General features: G+C 42.6%; 1 protein-coding gene across 1 annotated transcript; it reads right to left on the bottom strand.

Annotated features, from left to right (window-relative positions):
• Positions 1 to 522: 522 nt before the first annotated feature.
• On the bottom strand, positions 523 to 3,858 carry LOC145863958 (uncharacterized). The gene is made up of 5 exons (XM_082968568.1): positions 3,793 to 3,858; positions 3,555 to 3,620; positions 3,305 to 3,388; positions 1,543 to 3,177; positions 523 to 542 (listed from the first exon to the last, which is right to left on the bottom strand). Exons 1-5 carry the CDS (start codon positions 3,851 to 3,853, stop codon positions 523 to 525), a joined length of 1,866 nt encoding a protein of 621 aa, XP_082824694.1. The 5' UTR covers positions 3,854 to 3,858.
• Between the last annotated feature and the right edge of the window lie 19,869 nt (positions 3,859 to 23,727).

The following is a 23,727-nucleotide window of genomic DNA, read 5'->3' as shown; positions in this document are numbered from 1 at the left end:
ACACCCCGAGCGTTGATCATGCGGATAGAGAAGGCCTGTATGAACAGACTTCACCTCACGCTTTTCATAGAAATTAACCGGTTAATTTCTCCCATGTAATCGGAGTGGGTGGGAAATCCTGGTAAAACTGTTCCCCCCCATCAAACCCTAGGTTAGAGGCGCTACAAGCAACTCTGGGAGAGCTAGGACCTGATAGCAGCCTGCCAGCTAAAGCAGGTTAGCATTGACTTATTTAACCTGAAAGTTTGGATTGTCACTGGGATATGAAGACCAACCGCCAAAACGATGGGCTAATGAGACGAGAGCTGGTTTCACATGTAAGCATTCACTAATAGGAAACCAAGTCAGTCAGGAGAGAAGACACCCAGCAGAGTAATTTAAATGCAAGTTGACAACCGTGATATTAGTTAGCACTGAAACCCCGATTCTAGCAACATCCTCATATGTACCAACCCCAGACACTGTGTTCCACAACCATCAAGTTAAAATGAACTAGAACCCATTCCACATCATGTGATGCTACTAGCATAAATTGACCAACACTGAGCAAATGTAGCTTAAACACAGGGGTCAAAGTATTAATATATTGCTGAGGCCAAAGCATGGTTATAATGCAAAATAAATGTTGCCAAGTAGGAACCGCCAAAACAATACTGAGGACACAAGTATTACAGTTAATGTTTAATTGAGCCAAAACAAGCAAATGCAGTTACACACAGACAACCTGGACTAGAGTACCCATGAACTCTTGCATGGACCCCGAGCACCATGTCCCACGTCAGATATCCATGTTTGTGGTCAACGGGGGCTCCGATGAAGCGGTGAACAGTTCCTTAGAGGTAGCGTCGTCAGACGGGCCAGTCGCAGCTTCAGAGGTAGCGTCGTCAGACGGGCCAGTCGCAGCTTCAGAGGTAGCGTCGTCAGACGGGCCAGTCGCAGCTTCAGAGGTAGCGTCGTCAGACGGGCCAGTCGCAGCTTCAGAGGTAGCGTCGTCAGACGGGCCAGTCGCAGCTTCAGAGGTAGCGTCGTCAGACGGGCCAGTCGCAGCTTCAGAGGTAGCGTCGTCAGACGGGCCAGTCGCAGCTTCAGAGGTAGCGTCGTCAGACGGGCCAGTCGCAGCTTCAGAGGTAGCGTCGTCAGACGGGCCAGTCGCAGCTTCAGAGGTAGCGTCGTCAGACGGGCCAGTCGCAGCTTCAGAGGTAGCGTCGTCAGACGGGCCAGTCGCAGCTTCAGAGGTAGCGTCGTCAGACGGGCCAGTCGCAGCTTCAGAGGTAGCGTCGTCAGACGGGCCAGTCGCAGCTTCAGAGGTAGCGTCGTCAGACGGGCCAGTCGCAGCTTCAGAGGTAGCGTCGTCAGACGGGCCAGTCGCAGCTTCAGAGGTAGCGTCGTCAGACGGGCCAGTCGCAGCTTCAGAGGTAGCGTCGTCAGACGGGCCAGTCGCAGCTTCAGAGGTAGCGTCGTCAGACGGGCCAGTCGCAGCTTCAGAGGTAGCGTCGTCAGACGGGCCAGTCGCAGCTTCAGAGGTAGCGTCGTCAGACGGGCCAGTCGCAGCTTCAGAGGTAGCGTCGTCAGACGGGCCAGTCGCAGCTTCAGAGGTAGCGTCGTCAGACGGGCCAGTCGCAGCTTCAGAGGTAGCGTCGTCAGACGGGCCAGTCGCAGCTTCAGAGGTAGCGTCGTCAGACGGGCCAGTCGCAGCTTCAGAGGTAGCGTCGTCAGACGGGCCAGTCGCAGCTTCAGAGGTAGCGTCGTCAGACGGGCCAGTCGCAGCTTCAGAGGTAGCGTCGTCAGACGGGCCAGTCGCAGCTTCAGAGGTAGCGTCGTCAGACGGGCCAGTCGCAGCTTCAGAGGTAGCGTCGTCAGACGGGCCAGTCGCAGCTTCAGAGGTAGCGTCGTCAGACGGGCCAGTCGCAGCTTCAGAGGTAGCGTCGTCAGACGGGCCAGTCGCAGCTTCAGAGGTAGCGTCGTCAGACGGGCCAGTCGCAGCTTCAGAGGTAGCGTCGTCAGACGGGCCAGTCGCAGCTTCAGAGGTAGCGTCGTCAGACGGGCCAGTCGCAGCTTCAGAGGTAGCGTCGTCAGACGGGCCAGTCGCAGCTTCAGAGGTAGCGTCGTCAGACGGGCCAGTCGCAGCTTCAGAGGTAGCGTCGTCAGACGGGCCAGTCGCAGCTTCAGAGGTAGCGTCGTCAGACGGGCCAGTCGCAGCTTCAGAGGTAGCGTCGTCAGACGGGCCAGTCGCAGCTTCAGAGGTAGCGTCGTCAGACGGGCCAGTCGCAGCTTCAGAGGTAGCGTCGTCAGACGGGCCAGTCGCAGCTTCAGAGGTAGCGTCGTCAGACGGGCCAGTCGCAGCTTCAGAGGTAGCGTCGTCAGACGGGCCAGTCGCAGCTTCAGAGGTAGCGTCGTCAGACGGGCCAGTCGCAGCTTCAGAGGTAGCGTCGTCAGACGGGCCAGTCGCAGCTTCAGAGGTAGCGTCGTCAGACGGGCCAGTCGCAGCTTCAGAGGTAGCGTCGTCAGACGGGCCAGTCGCAGCTTCAGAGGTAGCGTCGTCAGACGGGCCAGTCGCAGCTTCAGAGGTAGCGTCGTCAGACGGGCCAGTCGCAGCTTCAGAGGTAGCGTCGTCAGACGGGCCAGTCGCAGCTTCAGAGGTAGCGTCGTCAGACGGGCCAGTCGCAGCTTCAGAGGTAGCGTCGTCAGACGGGCCAGTCGCAGCTTCAGAGGTAGCGTCGTCAGACGGGCCAGTCGCAGCTTCAGAGGTAGCGTCGTCAGACGGGCCAGTCGCAGCTTCAGAGGTAGCGTCGTCAGACGGGCCAGTCGCAGCTTCAGAGGTAGCGTCGTCAGACGGGCCAGTCGCAGCTTCAGAGGTAGCGTCGTCAGACGGGCCAGTCGCAGCTTCAGAGGTAGCGTCGTCAGACGGGCCAGTCGCAGCTCCAGAGGTAGCGTCGTCAGACGGGCCAGTCGCAGCTCCAGAGGTAGCGTCGTCAGACGGGCCAGTCGCAGCTTCAGAGGTAGCGTCGTCAGACGGGCCAGTCGCAGCTTCAGAGGTAGCGTCGTCAGACGGGCCAGTCGCAGCGTCGTCAGAGGACATGCGCCTCAGCTTCTCCTCAGAGGACAGGGCATCATTTGCCTGAGAGCTACCATGGTTTGAAGAAGCTTGGGATTCTACTTCGTTAGTCTCTAAATACTCTATAGAAAAAAACAAAAGGAACAGTTGGGTATTCTACAGCAACACATCTGTTCCACACGGTCTAGGCCGAATTGCCAGTCGAATGTTGAACCCAACAGTTTTCAAAGTATATGTTTCAGGCCGTACCTTCTCTGTCTTGTTTAGCGTCAGACCCTATGGATCGGAGCAAGGCCAGGGCATGCTCAATGGAGACGTCATTTGATGACAGCTCTGAAAAACGTAGGTTAAGGTACACAAGCAAAATTACCAAATCAAAGGCTTTGACAACGTTATTTAGACTGAGTTACTCTATGGTGTTGAATGAGTGTCAAACACAGCAGCACCATAGACAGTGACAAAGAACATAGCTAGAAGGGTTGTGGAAAGAAACACTTACCTCCAAGTCTCCTCTGCAGAGAGACTTGATCTTGCTTCTGGGACTTTCCAACAGGGTAACAAGAAACTGAGGAGAAAGTGTTGACAGAAGTTGAGTTCACACAAAATAGCTACATATATTAATAATAGATGACCAATGCGGAAGAAACAGACAGTCAAATTTGAATCTCCAACTTATAAAGTTAAGCATATTTCCCAAACAAATCCCTTCAATCCAAATAAAACGTTAGTGAACCAACCTTTGACAACCCCCACAGTCATCACAAAGAGCAGCAATTCTCTCACACCTCCCATGATCATGAGAATAGTCTGTGTTATCAACAGGTAATGTCTTCCCATGGCCTGTATGAGGCTTATATAGGCCACTAATGACCGTTTACCTGACAAACATGACTTAACGATCAATTAACAAGCTTGATTGAGGTGTTACATTCAGATAGAAATAGACCATGTAGAACATATGTTGATTCTTTGGTGGGCAGGCAATCTTTTCTACTCCATATATTGCATTTATATCTGTAATGTTTAACCCTAATGGTCTCAGAATCTTCAAAGATATTAGGGGGAAATAAACACTGTACCCAAATCCACTTTTTCCAATGCTCCTGGGAAATGGGTAGGCCTCCACCATACAGTTTTACAGCTGTGATATATTTATTTATTTACATAGATCACATACTTAAATATATATATGTTAGCTGTAGGTAGCTTTGGGATAAAATTCCCATATTGTATTGTTACTAACATAAATCATAATATATCATATTTTCCTCATTTGCTCTGTAGGAGGTTCGTCATATGAAGGACATTCAAGTGGATGTGACCCCTAACCTGACATAATGTAAACGTTATACATTAAGCTCTCTCCCTCAGTGACATGAATTAGTATATTTCATATTCTCAGAACCCAACAGTAGGTTTTAAGGTGTGGCTGCATGTTTGTCGTGGACGCATCGTCACTCTTGATGTTCTTTTTCCAGATTGCAAGTGAAACACCTTTAGATGTGGTAAGTGCCAGTTGGTAACTTTTCCTCACACTTGCTTGTTTAAGGTATGGATGCAACACCCCAGTATGTCTGCAGGGGCTGGTCACTGAGATTTACCATGTTACACATGCTACTAGACTAACCTTCCAAGTAAATATGTTACAAGTCTGAACTGGCCGTCCTTGTCTTTCCTCAACTAATTGAAAGCTCAGGGACAGACATCCTGAACGACTTTGATGTCAGAGCTCCCATCAGCCCTCTACACCTCGCTGTGAGTAAAGCCTACCTGCTCCTGTAGTGGTCTCCATATGACAAATGGCACCCTATTCCCTATTTAGTACACTACTTTTGACCAGATCCTTATAGGCCCTGATCAAAAGTAGTTCACTACATAGGGAATAGGGTGCTATCTGGGAAGCAGGCATGGTGTTGATTTTCCACAGGAAGTTGACTGTCCAGACAGACTCACACACCAAATTCCTATCTATTCCTGATTCGTGTAAAATACATGCATATTCTACACAGTGATGATGAGGATGATTTCCTTATTTTGCCATTTGAGTTAATCAACCTCAGAGGAGAAGTAGAGTGTTTGTTTCTCAATCCCACGCTTGGCAGGGACCTCCGATGTTGATGCTGGGCGGGAGCAAAAATGGGCTCCCGATTGAAAGACTCTGGTCTACTTTAGAGGTCTAGCACTGTATTTCTGTTCAGGCGTACCACTGGTCTACTATAGGACATCGAATATATATCTATTCAGGCGTACCACTGTACTTTGCTTGAGACTGTGTTTGTGTTTCTATTCAGGCGTACCACAGCCACCACCATGCTATGGAGGTCCTGGTTCAGTCTCTGCTGGATCTAGACGTGAGGGACAGCCAGGGGCGCACCCTCTGGACCTGTCTGCCTTAAAAAGTAATGAAGAGAGGTTGGGCCAGTGCTTTGGGGCCAGGGGGTTTTCATAACCAAGTAATGAAGAGATGGAGATTGGATCCAGAGGGTTGGAGACAGGATGTTGGAGCCAGTGGGTTGGGACCCAGTGTGTCGGGACCCAGTGTGTCAAGTTTGCTGACGACACGAAGGCGATGAGAGGTCAGAGACTTGGCATTGTGGTGCCAGGACAACCTCTCCCTCAATGCCAGTAAGACCAAGGAGCTGATCGTGGTCTACAGGAGCAAGAGGGGAGAGCACGTCCCCATCCACATCAACAGGGCTGTTCCTTGGCGACCTAACATGGTCCACACACACCCGCACAGTCGTGGCATGGGCACTCGCATCCTCAAAAAGTTAAAGGGTCTTGCTCTGACCCTACGCACAATCACTAGACTGTATACAAAGCATATGCACACTCACACACACTACATTCACACTCCCACACACACACTCCCACACACACACACACACACACACACACACACACACACACACACACACACACACAAACCGACACAACCCAAACACACATGCATCCACATTACACACTCTCACAAACACACACCTTTACACTCATCATTTGCAGCTGCTGCTCTGTTCTTTATTTTGCTATTATTATTATTATTATCAATCCTGATGCCTAGTCACTTTACCCAGCCTTCTTGTACATATCTACTTCAAATACCTCGTACCCCTGCACACTGATCTGGAACCTGTACTCCTTGTATATAGCTTTATTCTTGGGTATTTTATTCCTCGTGTTACAATATATACAGTACCAGTCAAAAGTTTGGACACACCTACTCATTCCAGGGTTTCTTTATTTATTTTTTACAATTTTCTACATTGTAGAACATCAAAAGTATGAAATAACACATAAGGAATCCTGAAGTAACCAAAAAAGTGTTAAACAAATCAAAATATATTTGAGATTTGAGATTCTTCAAAGTAGCCACCCTTTGCCTTGATGACAGCTTTGCACACTCTTGGCATTCACTCAACCAGCTTCATGAGGTACTCACCTGGAATGCATTTCAATTAACAGGTGTGCCTTGTTCAAAGTTAATTTGTGGAATTTATTTCCTTCTTAGTGCGTTTGAGCCAATCACTTGTTTTGTGACAAGGTAGGGGTGGTATACAGAAGATAGCCCTATTTGGTAAAATACCAAGTCCATATCATGGCAAGAACAGCTCAAATAAGCAAAGAGAAACAAAAGTCTATTATTATTTTAAGACATGAAGTTCAGTGAATCCGGAAAATTTCAAGAACTTTGAATGTTTCTTCAAGTGCAGTTGCAAAATCCATCAAGCGCTATGTCTCTCATGAGGACCGCCACAGGAAAGGAAGACCCAGAGTTACCTCTGCTGTAAAGTTCAAGTAACAGACACATCTCAACATCAACTGTTCAGAGGAGACTACGTGAATCAGGCCTTCATGATCAAATTGCTGCAAAGAAACCACTACTAAATGACACCAATAAGAAGAAGAGACTTGCTTGGGCCAAGAAACACCAGCAATGGACATTAGACCAGTGGAAATCTGTCCTTTTGGAAAAGCAATCCAGGTGAAGCTGGTTGAGAGAATGCCAAGAGTGTGCAAAGGGTGGCTACATTGAAGAGTCTATATAAATATAAAATAGATTTTGATATGTTTAACACTTTTTTGGTTACTACATGATTCCATATGTGTTATTTCATAGTTTTGAGTTCTTCATTATTATTTTACAATGTAGAAAATAGTCAAAATAAAGAAAAACCTTTGAATAAGTAGGTGTGTCCAAACTTTTGATTGGTACTATATATATATATATATATATTCTATAGTTTTGTTCTCTGCATCGTTGGGGTGGGCTCGTAAGCAAGCATTTCACGGTAAAGAGTTGATTTGAGAGGGAAAGACAAAGAGCGAGGGAGTCCAAATGTATTCTGACCTAGTCTTTAGTATGAATCCATTTTTAATGAGACGAGTACAAAACATTAAAGGAACAGTTGTCTCCATGTCTCGTCCGTACCTGGTAGAGTATTCGGATGGGGGTCCCGCAAAGTTCATCCCAATGGCTGGGGGAGGAGGGTAGGCCTCATTGGTCATGTAGAGACATATCTTTTCCAGAGAACCTACCAATTTTCCTTCCTGAGGAAATTGCAAGAAATTACCAGGCTTCCCGTTCAAACCGAAAGTGCTATTTAGAAGCATATGTTTTATTTAACCAGGTAAGTTGACTGAGAACACATTCTCATTTACAGCAATGACCTGGGGAATAGTTACAGGGGATGGGGCGGGTGAATGAGCCAATAGTAAGCTTGGGATGATTAGGTGACCGTGATGGTATGAGGGCCAGATTGGGAATTTAGCCAGGACACCAGGGTTAACACCCCTACTCTAACAATAAGTGCCATGGGATCTTTAGTGACCACAGAGAGTCAGGACACCTGTTTAACGTCCCACCCGAAAGACAGCACATGTCCCCAATCACTGCCCTGGGATATTATTTTAGACCAGAGGAAAGAGTGACTCCTACTGGCCCTCCAACACCACTGTTAAAGGAATTTTATATCTTGATGATAATAATCAATAATCAATTCGCCTTAACTAATGCCCAAGGTTTGTAAGACAATGGGTTAAAATAATTAGGCAAGGACTCAGCTTTCTGCAAAAGGTTTCTGTAGCTTTATTCAGAGAACGTTCTGGCGTCAGGATAACAAAACAGTCATTATATAGTTCTTGCTTACTTACGCACATGCATTTACACACATTCCGTTGGTGACCTGCAACCCCCATAAACTTCTCACACTGTTTATCACCTTCTGGCTCAGCCTGTTCCTTTCCTTCAAGGTTAGGAACTCTCTGAAGTTTTACTCCCTTGACCATCTGCTTCTGTAGCTATACTAATTGCATACACACATTTCTTTCCCTCTCCAGTGGTTCCTGGACTTTCCGGAACTAATCAGACCAATCGATCCCTACATTGATCATTACATTGATTATTCATTAACCCTGCTGTATGACTAATAATTCATCATGGTTTATTGATTCATTTACCTTTATTAGATAATTCTCTTATCAATTCCACCCTTAAATGATTCAATAATTCACCATGATGATCAGATGCTTTAACCTCTATGGGCTAGGTGGGACGCTTGCGTCCTTCCTACGTAACAGCCACTGGCAGCCTGTGGCGCGATTTTCAAAACGTTAAAAATCCTATTACTTCAATTTCTCAAACATATGACTATTTTACAGCTATTTAAAGACAAGACTCTCGTTAATCTAACCACACTGTCCGATTTCAAAAAGGCTTTACAACGAAAGCAAAACATTAGATTATGTCAGCAGAGTACCAAGCCAGAAATAATCAGACACCCATTTTTCAAGCCAGCATATAATGTCACCAAAACCCAGAAGACAGCTAAAGGCAGCACTCACCTTTGATGATCTTCATCAGATGACAACCCTAGGACATTATGTTATACAATACATGCATGTTTTGTTCAATCAAGTTCATATTTATATCAAAAACCAGCTTTTTACATTAGCATGTGACGTTCAGAACTAGCATACCCCCCGCAAACTTCCGGGGAATTCGCTAACATTTTACTAAATTACTCACGATAAACGTTCGCAAAAAGCATAACAATTATTTTAAGAATTATAGATACAGACCTCCTCTATGCACTCGATATGTCCGATTTTAAAATAGCTTTTTGGTGAAAGCACATTTTGCAATATTCTAAGTACATAGCCCAGGCATCACGGGCTCGCTATTTAGACACCCGGCAAGTTTAGCACTCACCATAATCATATTTACTATTATAAAAGTTTGATTACCTTTTGTTGTCTTCGTCAGAATGCACACCCAGGACTGCTACTTCAATAACAAATGTTGGTTTGGTCCAAAATAATCCATCGTTATATCCGAATAGCGCCGTTTTGTTCGTGCGTTCCAGACACTATCCGAAATAGTAAAGAAGTGTCGCGCGCATGGCGCAATTCGTGACAATAAAATTCTAAATATTCCATTACCGTACTTCGAAGCATGTCAACCGCTGTTTAAAATCAATTTTTACGACATTTTTCTCTTAGAAAAGCGATAATATTCCGACAGGGAATCTCCTTTTCGGCAAACAGAGGAAAAAATCCCAAAGGCGGGGGCGGTCGGGTCACGCGCATAAGCCCAGTGTCCCTTGATCGGCCACTTGAGAAAGGCGATAATGTGTTTCAGCCTGGGGCTGGAATGACGACATTCTGTTTTTTCCCAGGCTCTGAGCGCCTATGGACGACGTGGGAAGTGTCACGTTAGAGCAGAGATCCTTAGTAAATGATAGAGATGGAAAAGAAGTTCAAGAAATGGTCAGACAGGCCACTTCCTGTAAAGGAATCTCTCAGGTTTTGACCTGCCATTTGAGTTCTGTTATACTCACAGACACCATTCAAACAGTTTTAGAAAATGTAGGGTGTTTTCTATCCATATGTAATAAGTATATGCATATTCTAGTTACTGGGTAGGAGTGGTAACCAGATTAAATCGGGTATGTTTTTTATCCAGCCGTGTCAAGACTGCCCCCTAGCCCTAACAGGATATGAGAACCCTACTAATCACATTCTATATGTAATCACACATAATTATACGCTATATGGAAATACAAATAATCGCTATATGGAAATACAAATAATCACATGCTATATGGAAATACAACTAATCACACGCTATATGGAAATTAATTGTGATACAAGGATTAAACAAAAGCAATACATGAATATTCCTCCTACTCCTCCATTACTGTCCTAGGCCTATTTCCAATTATGACACTTCGATTCAGGATTTTCATCATCATTTTCATTAAAGGAACAGTCTATCAAAACATTGAAAATTCTATCTAAACGTTGAAAATTGTTTCATCAAACATTGGCTCCTCGTTATTGAAAGAAACAGAGCCATCTTCCTGGCCTGGAGGCCCGCATTCGCCATCCCACTGATCGGAGCTCGGAATTGGTCCATATCTCACCATCTGCTGCGTCATCGATCTCTCTAGAGTCCTGGTGATTAAACCTCTCACACATGGGACGAGACAACATCCACACAACACAAACACACTCATATGGGTGAAAGCAGCCCATAATACAGTTCTTACAACACTTTTCCATTTCCCAAACATGGGATGTGTTATCAGGAATGTACGTGTAGCGCTGAACCTAATCATTCTACCTACACTGCCCTGTTCTGCCAATAACATATCGAGAGTCAGTCTATTTTACCAGGTCATGAGGGAGGTGGCGGATAATTGGTCAGAGAACCTCTTTACTGCATCCCCGTTTTCATTCATGAATCTCTGTTGATTATTAAAGATGTCATTAATCCAATCCACATTTCTATTTATTGTCAACCACCAAAATAATGTAGTGTTAAAGCCTTCACATATTTGATTCATAGCTTTGTATTCATCTGGAACTTCCCTGAGGATGCCAATAGCATCCATCTTGTAAAGCTACTCCCATCCTGGTCAAAACTCCTCCTGTGCCTACTTTAGCCTCCTATAACTGGCCTCTGATGACTAACTCGAACTGGTTGGACCAATAACCCCAGGGCGCAAGTTCCTAACCACCCTTTGTGGTAATTTCTGTCGTATGCGTCCTTTACTGGTACTGGCCCACCCTACATCAGTTATAGGTGCTATGACGTTAAACATTTTCTCCTGTGCTTTCAAACTTAAGTCAGTCACATTAACCTTTATGGGCTAGGTGGGACGCTTGCGTCCCACCTACTCAACAGCCAGTTGAATCCTGTGGCGCGTTATTGAAATACCTTAGATATGCAATTACTTCAATTTAAAAAAAATATGACTATTTTACACCATTTTAAAGATAAGACTCTCGTTAATCTAACCACACTGTCCGATTTCAAAAAGGCTTTACAACGAAAGCAAAACATTAGATTATGTCAGCAGAGTACCCAGCCAGAAATAATCAGACACCCATTTTTCAAGCTAGCATATAATGTCACATAAACCCAAACCACAGCTAAATGTAGCACTAACCTTTGATGATCTTCATCAGATGACAACCCTAGGACATTATGTTATACAATACATGCATGTTTTGTTCAATCAAGTTCATATTTATATCAAAAAACAGCTTTTTACATTAGCATGTGACTAGCATGTGACTAGCATTCCCACCGAACACTGCCGGTGAATTTACTAAATTACTCACGATAAACGTTCACAAAAAGCATAACAATTATTTTAAGAATTATAGATACAGAACTCCTCTATGCACTCGATATGTCCGATTTTAAAATAGCTTTTCGGTGAAAGCACATTATGCAATATTCTCAGTAGATAGCCCGGCATCACAGGGCTAGCTATTTAGACACCCAGCAAGTTTAGCACGCATCAAAGTCAGATTTACTATAAGAAAAATGTTATTACCTTTGTTGTCTTCGTCAGAATGCACTCCCAGGACTTCTACTTCAATAACAAATGTTGGTTTGGTCCAAAATAATCCATCGTTATATCCAAACAGCGGCGTTTTGTTCGTGCGTTCTAGACACTATCCTAAAGGGTAAATAAGGGTGGCGAGCATGGTGCAATTCGTGACAAAAAAATTCTTAATATTCCATTACCGTACTTCGAAGCATGTCAACCGCTGTTTAAAATCAATTTTTATGCCATTTTTCTCATAAAAAAGCGATAATATTCCGACCGGGAATCTGCTTTTAGGTAAACAGACAAAGGAAAAGAAAGCATTCGGTCGAAGCGGGCACGCGCCTAAGCCCATAGTACTCTGAGTGGCCACTTGCCAAATGCGATAATGTGTTTCAGCCAGAGCCTGCCTCGATATCGTTCAGCTTTTTCCCGGGCTCTGAGAACCTATGGAAGCCGTAGGAAGTGTCACGTTATTGCACAGATCCTGAGTCTTCAATAAAAAGAGCCAAGATGAAAAACTACTTCTCAGACAGGCCACTTCCTGCTTGAAATCTTCTCAGGTTTTGGCCTGCCATATGAGTTCTGTTATACTCACAGACACCATTCAAACAGTTTTAGAAACTTTAGGGTGTTTTCTATCCAAAGCCAATAATTATATGCATATTCTAGTTACTGGGCAGGAGTAGTAACCAGATTAAATCGGGTACGTTTTTTATCCAGCCGTGTCAATACTGCCCCCTAGCCCTAACAGGTTAACGATTACTTTCAGCCATTAAAATCATCTAAGTTCTCGGTGCCATTCTTGTATCTATAACACTGGTATTCATCCGGAATTTAGGTGAACCGAGGTGGGTTGGCTGAGTACTTCAATCTGGCCAACCCCAATTCCTGTACAGTTGTCTGCTTCCCCAGGAAATTGTTTAATGTTTACCTTAAATTCTACATCTTGATCTTCTTTGATTCCTTATTCTGTATGTCACTCATCAGTGTATTATATAGTTTATCTTCTACTTCTTCTCAATGACAACGGTATCCAATGATTAGTACCGGAAGGTGGTGGATCTGAATGTATCAGAAAGGTTACCAAAACTATGATGCAGCTCAGAGTCTCTACTCTTCCCAAAAACCGCCAACCCTCTCCTGCCCTTAGTCGATCTGCTAGGTACCACCCCATACTCACACCTCTAGGAGCACACACAGTGATGAACGGTCGGGATAGGGAATCTTCGTTAAAGAGGTAACCCCCGGACCATGTTGGTATCGGTTCTTCTCCTAACTCTGTGTGTGATCAGCAGTGTTCATATGTGTACATACCTCCTTGCAGTGGGTAACGTGGACCCAAGTGACTCTCTCAGCTTTTCTAATGGCAAAGGCAGTGGTTTAACAGAACCTGGTATGGGCCTTCCCAACGGTGTTGCTTCCAGTTTTTTCTCCTCAGGGACTGGATCCACACCCAGTCTCCTGGTTGGATTGAGTGAATCACCTTCTCCTGTAATTCACCTGTGGGACACAAAATCTTGGACATATGGGTTTGGTTAACAAACAGTCTTCTCATGTGCTCTGCTAGTATTTCTTCAACTTCTATGTCTACCTGTTCTGGTATCTCTAACTCTGGCATTCTATAGGCTCTACCTGATTAGCTAAACTGTCATCCATCATTTAAAGAGATGGCTCCTAGTAAACCAACTCTAGGGATAATATCTTGACTTAATATTTTAGCTACCATAATCATGTCCACCAAGTAAGTTGTGAACGCTTCTACCCATTTGCTATACTTATCTATTCTTGTTAAACACCCCTTCTTCCCCTCATTTCGGAATATCTCAATAAGGTACATTTCCAACTGTTGGAATGGATATCTTACAAAAAAAAAAATGTTTAAGTAATTATCCTCTAGGCCATCACTCTTTCCTAACTACTCTACTATACTTCCCTCCCCTTGATACATTGCTTAGCCTATGTATCAATATTACTGCGTATCCATACAATGTCTTTGGTAGGATAAGTAAATTATCCTTATGTCAGACCTTCTCTTGTAGGATGCCCCATTTCATTTTCCACATGTCCAATTCTCCCTGGGGCCTTCATCCTTGGCTATAATTTAACAATCCTCTGTCAAGTGTTTTACCTTCTTTAAGATGTATCTGTGCTGTTTTGTATGGTTTTAAATGTCTATGTGCTTGTCTGTGTAAATAGTAACTTTCTCTCCTTTCTTATTTCACCGGTTCTAGTCAATGCTACTATTTCGGCCTACTGTGCAGAATAGTGTCTGGGCAATGGTTCAGTGTCTAACACCTGAAACCAACTAAGCTTTCATTGCCCTTTTAGTTAGGGTAACAATTACTTTCAACAAAATTATACTAATCTCCTCCTAGCGAATTTACCAAACATAAACTTAAAATCAAAACTAAAATACATGCCTGCCAATGGAGCCGATAGTCTCTCCATGAATTAATATCCTAGAGCTTAGTGAACCAAATTCTCTTCCTATCTACTCCTGCTGGCCCCCCTCCTTTCTTCCTGCTACTCCCCAACCCTCAAGGTTTCAGCAGTGCAGGGGAGGATTTCTCCGTCTGTCCTTCTCTGTCTCCAGTTTTTTCTCATAATATGGTTGTTTCCAAATATTGACTAAATGTCTCATTGTCTCCTTGGTTGCACTCCTGAACCTTAGAAAAATCCACCTGTCTAGATATTGCATATCTACTTAAATTTATCTCGATACCCTCAATAATCCTGGATCACCTACAGATGTCATATATCCCTGTCCTGTTGACATAAGTCTACCATTATTAAACTTATTCACAACAAAATATAGTAATATTATATCCATTCCACAGCCTTGTTGTGTTAACCTCTTACATCTAGACGTTCCGCTAGCGGAACACCTGCTCCAATATCCAATGATGGGCGTGGCGCGAAATACAAACTCCTCTAAAATCCGAAAACTTCAATTTTTCAAACATGTGACTATTTTACAGCATTTTAAAGACAAGACTCTCGTTAATCTAACCACACTGTCCGATTTCAAAAAGGCTTTACAGCGAAAGCAAAACATTACATTATGTCAGCAGAGTACCCAGCCAGAAATAATCAGACACCCATTTTTCAAGCTAGCATATAACGTCACAAAAAACAAAACCACAGCTAAATGCAGCACTAACCTTTGATGATCTTCATCAGATGACAACCCTAGGACATTATATTATACAATGCATGCATGTTTTGTTCAATCAAGTTCATATTTATATCAAAAAACAGCTTTTTTACATTAGCATGTGACGTTCAGAACTAGCATACCCCCCGCAAACCTCCGGTGAATTTACTAAATTACTCACGATAAACGTTCACAAAAAACATAACAATTATTTTAAGAATTATAGATACAGAACTAGCGGCGTTTTGTTCGTGCGTTCGTGACACTATCCGAAGTGTAAATAAGGGTTACGAGCATGGCGCAATTCGTGACAAAAGATTTCTAAATATTCCATTACCGTACTTCGAAGCATGTCAACCGCTGTTTAAAATCAATTTTTATGCCATTTTTCTCGTAAAAAAGCGATAATATTCCGACCGGGAATCTGCGTTTAGGTAAACAGAGGAAAGAAAACAAAGCATTCGGTCGACGCGGGCACGCGCCTGAGTCTCACAGTACTGTAACCAGCCACTACCCAAACGCGCTACTTTGTTTCAACCAGAGCCTGCAAAGCCACGATTCAGCTTTTTGCCACCTTCTGAGAGACCATGTGAGCCGTATGAAGTGTCACGTAACCGCAGAGATCCTTTTTAATGGATAGAGATGGCAAAGAAGGCCAAGAAATGGTCAGACAGGGTACTTCCTGTACAGAATCTTCTCAGGTTTTGGCCTGCCAAATGAGTTCTGTTATACTCACAGACACCATTCAAACAGTTTTAGAAACTTTGGAGTGTTTTCTATCCAAAGCTAATAATTATATGCATATTCTAGTTTCTGGGCAGGAGTAATAATCAGATTAACCTGTTATGGCTAGGGGGCAGTATTTTCACGGCTGGATAAAAAACTTACCCGATTTAATCTGGTTACCACTCCTACCCAGTAACTAGAATATGCATATACTTATTACATATGGATAGAAAACACCCTAAAGTTTCTAAAACTGTTTGAATGGTGTCTGTGAGTATAACAGAACTCATTTGGCAGGCAAAAAACTGAGAAGGTTTCATGCAGGAAGTGGCCTGTCTGACAAGGTGTCGTTCTTCTTGTCTCTGTTTATTGAAGAGTGAGGATCTTAGCTGTCCCGTGACACTTCCTACGGCTGCCATAGGGTCTCAGAAGGCGGTAAAAAGCTGAATCGTGGCTTTGCAGGCTCTGGCTGAAACAAAGTAGCGCGTTTGGGTAGGGGCTTGTTACAGTACTGTGAGACTCAGGCTCGTGCCCGCGTCGACCGAAAGCTTTGTTTACTTTCCTCTGTTTAGCTAAATGGACATTCCCGGTCGGATTATATTCGCTTTTTTTACGAGAAAAATGGCATAAAAATGGATTTTAAACAGCGGTTGACATGCTTCGAAGTATGGTAATGGAATATTTAGATTTTTTTTGTCACGAATTGCGCCATGCCCTTCGACCCTTCTTTACCATTCGGATAGTGTCTGGGACGCACGAACAAAACGCCGCTATTCGGATATATAACGATGGATTATTTTGGACCAAACCAACATTTGTTATTGAAGTAGCAGTCCTGGGAGTGCATTCTGACGAAGACAACAAAAGGTAATCAAACTTTTATAATAGTAAATCTGATATTGGTGAGTGCTAAACTTGCCGGGTGTCTAAATAGCTAGCCCGTGATGCCTGGGCTATGTACTTAGAATATTGCAAAATGTGCTTTCACCATAAAGCTATTTTAAAATCGGATATATCGAGTGCATAGAGGAGTTCTGTATCTATAATTCTTAAAATAATTGTTATGCTTTTTGTGAACGTTTATCGTGAGTAATTTAGTAAATTGTTAGCAAATTCCCCGGAGTTCTGAACGTCACATGCTAATGTAAAAAGCTGTTTTTTGATATAAATATGAACTTGATTGAACAAAACATGCATGTATTGTATAACATAATGTCCTAGGTGTGTCATCTGATGAAGATCATCAAAGGTTAGTGCTGCATTTAGCTGTCTTCTGGGTTTTTGTGACATTATATGCTAGCTTGAAAAATGGGTGTCTGATTATTTCTGGCTTGGTACTCTGCTGACATAATCTAATGTTTTGCTTTCGCTGTAAAGCCTTTTTGAAATCGGACAGTGTGGTTAGATAAAGGAGAGTCTTGTCTTTAAAATGCTGTGAAATAGTCATATGTTTGAAAAATTGAAGTTTTTGTATTTTTGAGGAATTTGTAATTCGCGCCACGCCTATCATTGGATATTGGAGCAGGTGTTCCGCTAGCGGAACGTCTAGATGTAAGAGGTTAAATCGGGTACGTTTTTTATCCGGTTGTGAAAATACTGCCCCCTATCCATAACAGGTTAAATCTCTTACACTGCTTTCAACAACAGCTGACTTCCTAAGGGAAAATAAACGTATCTAGATCACGTTAAAAAAAAAATACCCCTGCTACTGGTCAAAATATTTTAAAATAACATAATCAGATCAAAATGACTAATCTGATTTACTCCACCAAGAAAAATTATTTTACCCTTATTGTTATAGGAAAATAGACTTAAGGAAGCCTACCCTTAGTCTAAAGCTTTGCCCTTTTAGTCCTCTCATTGGTTCAAATTATCAATTGTGTTTAAGAACTTTAACTCCTCATAATTATCAGTTCTACAAATTCCCTTAAAATCAATATCACCAATGACCTTAAATTCACCATCCATGGCTTTTCAATGTGGCTGATCAGACCACACAGGAAGAGTCACCAGAGGGGTCAAAAGTCATACCACCCTTTCGGAACCGTGTTTCTTACTACATTAAACAAATTAAAGCTAAGAACTTTATTTACATTTTGTATCCCAGGGTCCCAGAACATTCCCTATCAAAAGAATTTCACGTGTTTAATTAAACTCAGAAAACAAAACTTCCAAAATGCCATGTGTGTAAACCCCTTTAAGATATCATGTCCCTAGGAATTTTTTTTTTTCCAAAGAGAGCTAAGCGCTTCTTTTTCCATAAAATAAGTACTTGGTCAGCGTTTCATCCTACCACACTGATTCAAAAACCCAAAAGTTGACTATAAACAAAACTTCATAGTACTTATAACTCCATTGTACTCGCACCACCGCGGTTACACTCACCCCCTTACAAATAGCGCGTCCTCGAGTTAGCTTGCGACTCTACGTCCTACAGGAACGCGCACGCCGGCCAGGCTCACGCACAACTATAATTAATTTACACTGTTCCTGCGAAATAAAATAAACTCGCCCTGCAATCCACCTTTCTGACCTGACATTGTTTCATGCAATGAAAACATAATGTTAGCATACATCCACTTCCCGTTCAAATCACTGGTGTTACTAAACAATCAAACCACGAATCTATAACCAGAATTTATCACCAAACTTTTACGATTCCATTATTCAGACCAGAATCGCTTCCAGCCACATATGTTTTCAGTGCTCACAACCAACGCTTCTCATTTTACCCGTACGAAAAAAATAATATATATCTCTTTTCAAACAGCGTTCTGCCTTACCTCTATCGTAAGATTAAACCCAATGTTACAACTTTATCTCTCCTTCGGCTTCACTCTTATGAAATGTCCAAGGGTTTAAAAAATATCATGTATATCACCACAATTCTGTCGCAATTATTACTTTCCGCTCCTTATAATTCATTAGATTTAGGTAACTGCCTTTTCCTTGATTCCGTCATTGAAATACAACTCCCATTCTCTATAAATCATTTAAGCAGGCCATTTAGACCACAAACAACGTACTTTATCGAATTCGCCTCGCTATTATTTTAAATGAATCTGTCTTTCAATTTAACCTCAACAAGCTATCAAAGCATTCGGTTTCTATCTTAAACAAACACTAACAACCGTATGCTTCTAGTCATAACATAAAAATAATTAAATTAAATTTTAGTCCCATGGTGCATGGGCTGGGAACCGAACCCGGGCCCCCCGCATAGCAGGCAAGAATTCTACCACTGAACCAAAATGCTATTGCTTAGAGCTGCAATTCCGGTGGTTGTGTCCTACTCGGTCACAACGTTTACAGGCTGTTTTACAGTTTCTGGCGAAATGTCCTGTTCTATCTCAATTAAAACACCACTTCTCTCCGTCTTTGTCAGCGCGTCTCCCTGTTTTTCCCCTTCTGTCTACAGTGACTGTCTCTATCCACTTTTCTCAATAAGTTTGCTAAATCCTGTTCTCCTCTCTGTCTATCCCTAAACTGTCTCTGTCTATGGTTCCTTGGTGGGGCCTTACAATCCTCTGCCATGTGGCCGGTTATATTGCAGTTGTAGCACTTTCTGTCCTCAGGTTCTATCCACTTTCTATTCTCCCTGTTTCCCCCTTTCTTTTTAAAATCTTTCCTGCTTTTTCCTGCAATTTCTCCAAGAGTGGCGATCAAATGTTCTGCTTCTGTCTGTTCTTTCTTACTTTTCTTTTCCTTGCCATTATGCTCATGGTGTATAGCATACCTCTTTACTTCGGCCAATGTGGCTGTTCCCCACCCTATCAGAGTCTCTTTTATGATTTGACAAATTTCAGGCTCCATACCACTCAAGAAGGCTATTTTTAACTGTTGGTGGTAAGGTCCGTCGTCTCCCTGTCTAGGCTCTACCAGTCCACTATTAGCATTGAACACATCTCTCAGTCTCTCTAAATACTGGCAAACAGTTTCCCCATCCCCTTGTTTACACTCATGTATTTTTGAAAAGTCTGCATGTCTACGGTAATAGTCCCTAAGATTATTACAGAGCTGTGTCAATTTGTCTGCATAATCCCCATCTCCTGCCCATGGTAAAACCGGTTCTTCTCCTTGCCCTGGAACCCAGGCTCCCTTCACTGCTGCCCAGTCTTTCCCCACTATCTGTCGGACAGCCCTTTCCAATTCTCCTGTATTTAGTTTAAAACTCTCGGTCAGTCCCACCATATCTCTCCTAAACCCTTCTATTCCTGTTTTTGGATGTGCTATTCCCTCAACTGCTCTTGCTACATCTCTCTGAGTCCAGGGTCGATACACTTGTAAGATATCCGATTGATCAGCTTCGCCTGCCCTAGGATTAGGAAGCTCTATGAGAGGACACTGATCCTCCTCCCAATCTGATTGAACCTCCCTCAGCCTTGGCTTATTATACAGCGCCAGTCGCTTTTTAAGGTTAGACTCTCTTGGTTCTGGCTCTTCTTTTCTCTCCTTTGAGGATTTACCACCCATGTTTATTCAATTACTGTTATTCCTATTGTCACAATATGTGTGTACTTACTCAATTACTTCGTTTATTTTCTAATATGTATTCTCACTTTCTATGGGTGTAACCTCCTTCCTCCTGTTTGGAATAATCAGACCTATTTTGCGCGCCTCTGGTAGATCTCGATTATCCCCTCTAAAATGTATTTTGACAGGCGATCTATATTCATACAAATTATGTCCCTGACCTACGTTCTTATAAATGTTATTATTATATTTCGCCTTCCATATTATGTTTTCCGCCTAATATATTATTGACCAGGTATCATTTAGGTCTCAATATTAGCTCCAATTCTCACAATCTATGTGTATGCTTCTATAATTCTGTTATTATACTTAAATCTCACAATCTATGTGTGTGCTCTACTGTTATCTCACTTACTCCTGTTAGTCCTATACTAACGTAACTTACTTATCTTTATTTCGCCTTCTATATTACGTTTTCCGGCTACTGTACTTCGACCAGTTTTACTGTTAGGTCTTACTGCAACCAGTTTTACTGTTAGGTCTTACTGCAACCAGTTTTACTGTTAGGTCTTACTGCAACCGGTTTTACTTTTAGGTCTTACTTAGATCTGTGACCCAGTGCCGCCAACACTAACATAGATACTTTTGTCTTAAACTTTCTCTACATTAGATTATATGGACGGTATACCCGATACAAATCTTACTTTTTGTTAGTTTTACGGTTAATATCCTCCCTCACATTTATCTTGACCAATGCTTAATAGGAACCTAATCCAGTCCATTCTAAGTCAATTTTTAGTAAGTTTAGAATTTAACCCCAAACTAATGAATAAAGATTACTGACCTTATTTTGCAGCTGAGAATTCAATGTAGGTTGGATCTCGTCACCGCTTCTGTCACATACCAGTTTGCCACCGGCCTGTAAAGAACTCACAGAAAAGGGCCGGGTCTTTGATTTACGGATATTTCATCCGCCCGTGCACGGTTTTGGTGTCTCCTTGGAACGACAGGAGCGGGTATTGAAATCCGGCTCGAAGGACCAATTGTTAAAGGAATTTTATATCTTGATGATAATAATCAATAATCAATTCGCCTTGACTAATGCCCAAGGTTTGTAAGACAATGGGTTAAAATAATTAGGCAAGGACTCAGCTTTCTGCAAAAGGTTTCTGTAGCTTTATTCAGAGAACGTTCTGGCGTCAGGATAACAAAACAGTCATTATATAGTTCTTGCTTACTTACGCATGTTATGAGAATTTTGTTCCCAATGTTCATAAACTGAACTTCAATTAAACTACTCAGTCTGCACCCCAGAGTTTGTAAGGTTCTGGTTAAATGACACAGACGGAGGCCCAGCCTACAATAGTCAACCAAGTTTATTCACGAGAGCTCAGAATATCATACAATGTACACAGCCTTTTATACCTAACATTTGGTCATATCATATGTCATACCCCTTACAGATGCCCCCTCCTCTTATTTAACACTGTCAATGCTTATTTACAAGTCTTCTCCATCACAAATCCTGCCCCATGTTACATAATCTACTGCAAGCCTAAAGTTTTCTCCCCTCTCTGGGTGGGGAGACCTTCTTCCTGTTATCAGTTTCACTGTGGTCACAAGTTGTCTTCTGTCTGGTAACAGTTCCCCTTTTCCCTTGAATGTCTTGCCTATATTGCTAAATCATTAAGCTTAAACTTTTCCAACACACACACATTAGTACATTCATCTTATAATCACTCGGTTATACCTTTTCAGGGTGAAATCATTTAGTCAAACCTTTAATCATATAATTTCCATTACAACGCACATGCATTTACACACAATCCGTTGGTGACCTGCAACCCCCATAAACTTCTCACACTGTTTATCACCTTCTGGCTCAGCCTGTTCCTTTCCTTCAAGGTTAGGAACTCTCTGAAGTTTTACTCCCTTGACCATCTGCTTCTGTAGCTATACTAATTGCATACACACATTTCTTTCCCTCTCCAGTGGTTCCTGGACTTTCCGGAACTAATCAGACCAATCGATCCCTACATTGATCATTACATTGATTATTCATTAACCCTGCTGTATGACTAATAATTCATCATGGTTTATTGATTCATTTACGTTTATAAAATAATTATCTTATCAACCACTTCCAGCAGCAACTAGATCCAATCTAGGGACTGACCAGGACCAACCCTGCTTAGCTTCAGAAGCAAGCCAGCTGTGGGATGCAGGGTGTTAAGCAGCGAATAAGATCCAACATGATTATACCACTCTACATGGAGAAATATACACTAATGGGTTCTTGTATTTGTTGCTATTTAATCAACTCAAAGTCACCACACTATTTCATTGATGTAGCCTAGTTTTAACCGGTCTATGAGGCACTGTTGGCCGACGGGTCAAATATGAGGTTATTACAGTAGCCTACCTTTCACTGAAAGATGCATTTTGGTCCTTTCCTCTCCCCTTACACCTGGCTATCAAGGGAATTTGGGAAGGTTGTGGCTGTTTATACTTCGGTTATTGTGATGATTTTGTCAGAGGAAACAAATCTGAATCTCTGATAATCTAACAGTTACGCTGTAGCGGAGATTCAGCACAATGGATAGCGCCGCAGTTGATCAATTGCACGTGAATCTAAACCCGCAGTTTATCATGTGCCATTCTTCAGCTATATTTACATCAAATCTTCTCAGGCCTACCTATTGCATCTGTTCTCCAGCAATAAAGTCAATTATCAAGTTAATATTCATTTAGTCACAGCATAAATTAAACGTGAGCCTACACAATCAAATTAACTTGTCAAGACCCTGCCATTCTTCTCCGTTATTACTTTTATTCAGGACAAAATACCCCCAGTTCTCGCATTATTTTACAGACTTGGTCAGAAAGGGTAACTGATTCTCAAGACCCAGACAAACAAATGTAGAATAACATTCAATACACAATCTTAGGCTACATAACAGGGGCGGAAATCCCAGGGGGGACGGGGGGTACACGACCCCCCCATCCTGGGAAAAATATGATTTTTCCCCCCCAATATATCACTGTAAACATTACTCTGTAATTTAAATAATAATAATAATACGCAATGAAAGCAATTGTGCTGATTATAGACACTTAATAGCGCTTTTTTCAGTTTCAAAAGATTGCGACCCCCCACCCTTTGCCTCACAATGGTTTGATCCACTGCCAGTTCCTTAGTTGGCAAGGTAACAGAGGGTTCGTATCTACTGTCTGAAAGGCACGTGACTGACATGAGGTTAATCCAGTCAATCGCGCCATTGCAATGTTTTGTTTTATGTTGGCAGGGTACACACACACACACACACACACACACACACTAGCTGAATTTGCAGAGCTAGCGCGCAAATATTAACTATTAAGCTAGCTAGTACCTATTCCATTTATGTGGCGTCGTCAAAGATGGAATCTTTGCTATCGTCAATTTATTCCAAGATCAGCAATGTAAGTTAGTGCTTCAA

This window comes from Salmo salar, chromosome 02, assembly GCF_965601325.2.
Source record: "Salmo salar chromosome 02, fSalSal1, whole genome shotgun sequence".
Lineage (NCBI taxonomy): Eukaryota > Metazoa > Chordata > Actinopteri > Salmoniformes > Salmonidae > Salmo > Salmo salar.
This window is presented reverse-complemented; position numbering and strand designations above follow the sequence as displayed.